Here is a 3453-nt window from a genome sequence, read left to right as displayed (position 1 = left end):
TCCTGCTGGGGAAATAAAGAAGAATAAATAATGGATTCAGACAGTGAACGATACTCTCATTGTAATCTGGAGTCTCCTTTGTCCCGCGCTGAGGAGACGGCAAAGGTTTGATTATGTATGAGATGGAGCAGGAGAGAATATCAACCAGTGGAGCTACCAGGGTATTGACGATGTGTATGACAGGGTAGCTTGTAAGACTAGAAGGAAAATTAATGGAGGGAAGGAAGGAGGGAGAGAAGGAGAAAAGGAGGAAGGGAAGGAGAGGAGAGAAAGGCTTAGGGGGCACAGAGGGAGGAAAAGTAGGGAGGGAAGGATGCAAGGAGGGAAGGAGGGAGAAAGGAAAGGAACAGATAAAGTGAGCAAGGGAACATGGGTGGACAAACAGGAAGTCAGGAGAGGGGGATGAGGGTGCAGGGGGGTGAGGAGGGTGTGAAAAGTGAGTGTGAGGTAGGGAGGAGAGCGAGGGAAAGAGGTGTGTGTGTGTTAGGAGGGGGTGGGTTAGTGGACAGAGAGAACTAGATGACACAGGGAGAGAGGAAGAGAGAGAGAGAGAGAGAGCAAGACAGATAGAAGGAAAGAGAGAGGGAAAAAGGAGAGGGTGAGAGAGAAAGAGAGTGGTCGAGGGAGGGAGGGAGGGAGGGAGGGAGGGAGGGAGGGAGGGAGGGAGGGAGGGAGGGAGGGAGGGAGGGAGGGAGGGAGGGAGGGAGGGAGGGAGGGGTGACAGTAAACCTATAGCACGCTCGCCTTCCAGATCAGCTGGCCCAAATATACACAGATATAAATATAGTGTGACAGGCTGTCAGTAAGATCGGGCTTCAAGGACACTGCCAGCCAGGGAACACTGGAACACTGTCTGTCTGCATGCATGCATGCCTGCTGCCTGTCTGTCTGTCTGTCTGCTAGCTGCCTGTCTGTCTGTTAACCACATTGCCTTCCAGCCAGCCAACCAGCTAGCTAGTTAGTCAGTCGGTCAGTCTGTCTCCTAGCCTGTCCATCTTCCTGTCTGTCTGTCCTGCACCCCCAGGACAGGATTACGGAGGACAGTGACAACCGAAGAACGTGTCGTCAAGGTAAAATCCCCCCGGCTCCAAACTCATAAACTGCTTCCCTTATTATGGGATGTGACCTCTGCTGTGCAATAACTTTAGGTGATGTTTATGTATAAGGGGGACAGCTGTTAACTTCTTAAAAGGTCAAATGGAGCGTGACCTCTGGAACTTTTCGAACTTTATTGTGAAAGAGGAACAATATGTTCCCAATTTCATATCAGGGAGTCGATGGTGTGATTTTCGTTGTGTGTGTATGTGTCTGGAAGTTAGCTGCAAATGAATTCAAAGTCGTAAACTGCTGCAGGTTTCAGCAGGACAGCAGAACAAGTTCTGGTCATCCTATGCATGTCGCTGTTTTCCCTGCAGTGTCAGAGGTGAAAGGTCGCAGGTTGAAGGTCAGAGGGAGCCATGAAGCTGCGGTGGGCTCTGCTGCTGGGGCTGCTCCTCCTGGTGGAGAGGGGGAGAACCAGCCCCGTCCTGGGGGAGGAGGAAGAGGTGTTGGGGGGACCAGAGGGGGGTGGGGTGAGGGCTGACGAGAAGGAAGAGGTGGGGAGAGAAGGAGAGAAGGAGGAGGTGGGAGTAGATGAAGAGAAGGAGGTGGGGGGAGAAGAAGAGGAGGAGACAGCCTATGAGGAGGTGGAGAAGGTGGTAGGGGAGGCGGGTGGAGAGGAGAAGATGGAGGAGGTGGCAGAGGAGGAGGCTGGAGGAGCGTCAGAGGAAGGAGCAGTTTTAGAGGAGGTGGCAGAGGAGGAGCAGACTGGTCCTTCTGAAGAGGAGGAAGTGGCAGAGGAGGTGGCTGGGGAGGAGCAGGAGGCAGAGCCAGTGGAGGAGGAGAAGGATGAATCAGTAGTGGAGGAGGAGGTGGAGGAAGCAGAGCCAGTAGAGGAGGAGGTGGAGGAGGAGAAGGAGGAAGCAGAGCCAGTAGAGGAGGAAGTGGAGGAGGAGAAGGAGGAAGCAGAGCCAGTAGAGGAGGAGGTGGAGGAGGAGAAGGAGGAAGCAGAGCCAGTAGAGGAGGAGGTGGCTGGGGAGGAGCAGGAGGAGGTGTCAGAGCCGGAGGCCCCAGGAGCAGGGGAGGCCCGCCCCTGCACCATGTGGGTGGGAGGAGTTCCAGGGACGCCTGGCCACAGCGGTCACCCTGGCAGGGACGGGAGGGATGGACACGACGGGCCTCGAGGACACAAAGGAGACGCAGGTACACGGAAGCTTCTGGAACAGCTGCCAGCAGGCCAATAGGGTCCATCTAGAATCGCCTGTCAGCCAATCAGCTGCTGCGACCAAGTGACACTTTAGAATGCACGAGTACAGTTCCTGCTTCAGATCTAGCTGTTCATGTTCGGCCTAAGCCTGACTTCCTGTGTTGCTAGGTGAACCCGGCGACAAGGGCGAGCCAGGGGTGAAAGGTGACGATGGAACCCCAGGCCCGCGTGGTTTCCAAGGCAACCCCGGTCTGAAAGGTGCACCGGGCGAGAGCGCCCTCGCGTATCACTCCGCCTTCAGCGTGGGTCTAACCGACCCTGTACCCGACGGCAACCTGCCCATCCGCTTCAACAAGCTCTTCCTCAACGAACAGCGTCACTATGACGACGCCAGCGGAAAGTTCCGGTGCCTCATCCCCGGGGTGTATTTCTTCGACTACCACCTGACCGTGTACACCCGGGACGTCCGTGTCGCCCTGTACCGCAACGACAAGCCGGTCCTGTTCACCTATGACCAGTATCACCACGGCAACGTGGACCAGGCGTCGGGCGCCGTGGCGATGCGTCTGGCGGGCGGAGACGAGGTGTGGCTGCAGGTGTACGGGGAGGCGGGAGAGTTCGGGGGCGTCTATGCCGACAACACCAACGACTCCACCTTCTCCGGCTTCCTGCTTTACCCCGATGTGGGTGGGGCCTAGACGAGCTGGGGGCGGCACCAGGAGGGAGAAGGGGAGAGGCTGAGGAGGACTGGGGGAGAAGGTTGAGGGGTTAGAAGGAGAGGGGCAGGGGGTATGAGGCCTCCCAGAGAGACCTGTAGCTAACTGCCCCCTGTCTGGGGCAGAAGGCTTTGCCCATACAGTGTTTTATGGACACTTAAGGAACTGCTAGGATATACACTACAGACAGATGTGCATGGCAGGTTGTGCCATACCTTCATTCATGCTTTAATTTAAAATACAAAGTGGATTTGATGCCAAATTTTAGTTAGGCTGCTACTTGCTCTATAAGCAATTTCAGGCATATATTTTATTATTTTGTGTTAATTAAAGAATGGTCCATGTAACATTGAGTTCATGGCTCTGGATAAGAGCGTCTGCTAAATGACTAAATGGGTTGTGGATAGCTAAAGCCTAGCTGTCTGGCTGACAGATAATCAAATAAAGCACATCAAACCTGGATTGTACTCTGAGCGTAAACTAACTCAATCG

At 54.8% G+C, this 3453-nt stretch overlaps 1 protein-coding gene across 1 annotated transcript; it reads left to right on the top strand.

Annotated features, from left to right (window-relative positions):
* The first annotated feature begins 1685 nt into the window (after positions 1 to 1685).
* Positions 1686 to 2992, top strand: LOC136959287 (adiponectin-like). Its single transcript, XM_067253578.1, has 2 exons — positions 1686 to 2241; positions 2414 to 2992. Exons 1-2 carry the CDS (start codon positions 1725 to 1727, stop codon positions 2941 to 2943), a joined length of 1047 nt encoding a protein of 348 aa, XP_067109679.1. The 5' UTR covers positions 1686 to 1724; the 3' UTR covers positions 2944 to 2992.
* Positions 2993 to 3453: the final 461 nt, after the last annotated feature.

This window comes from Osmerus mordax, chromosome 16, assembly GCF_038355195.1.
Source record: "Osmerus mordax isolate fOsmMor3 chromosome 16, fOsmMor3.pri, whole genome shotgun sequence".
NCBI lineage: Eukaryota > Metazoa > Chordata > Actinopteri > Osmeriformes > Osmeridae > Osmerus > Osmerus mordax.
The sequence above is the reverse complement of the archived record's forward strand: the minus strand, read 5'-3'. Positions and strand labels throughout refer to the sequence as shown.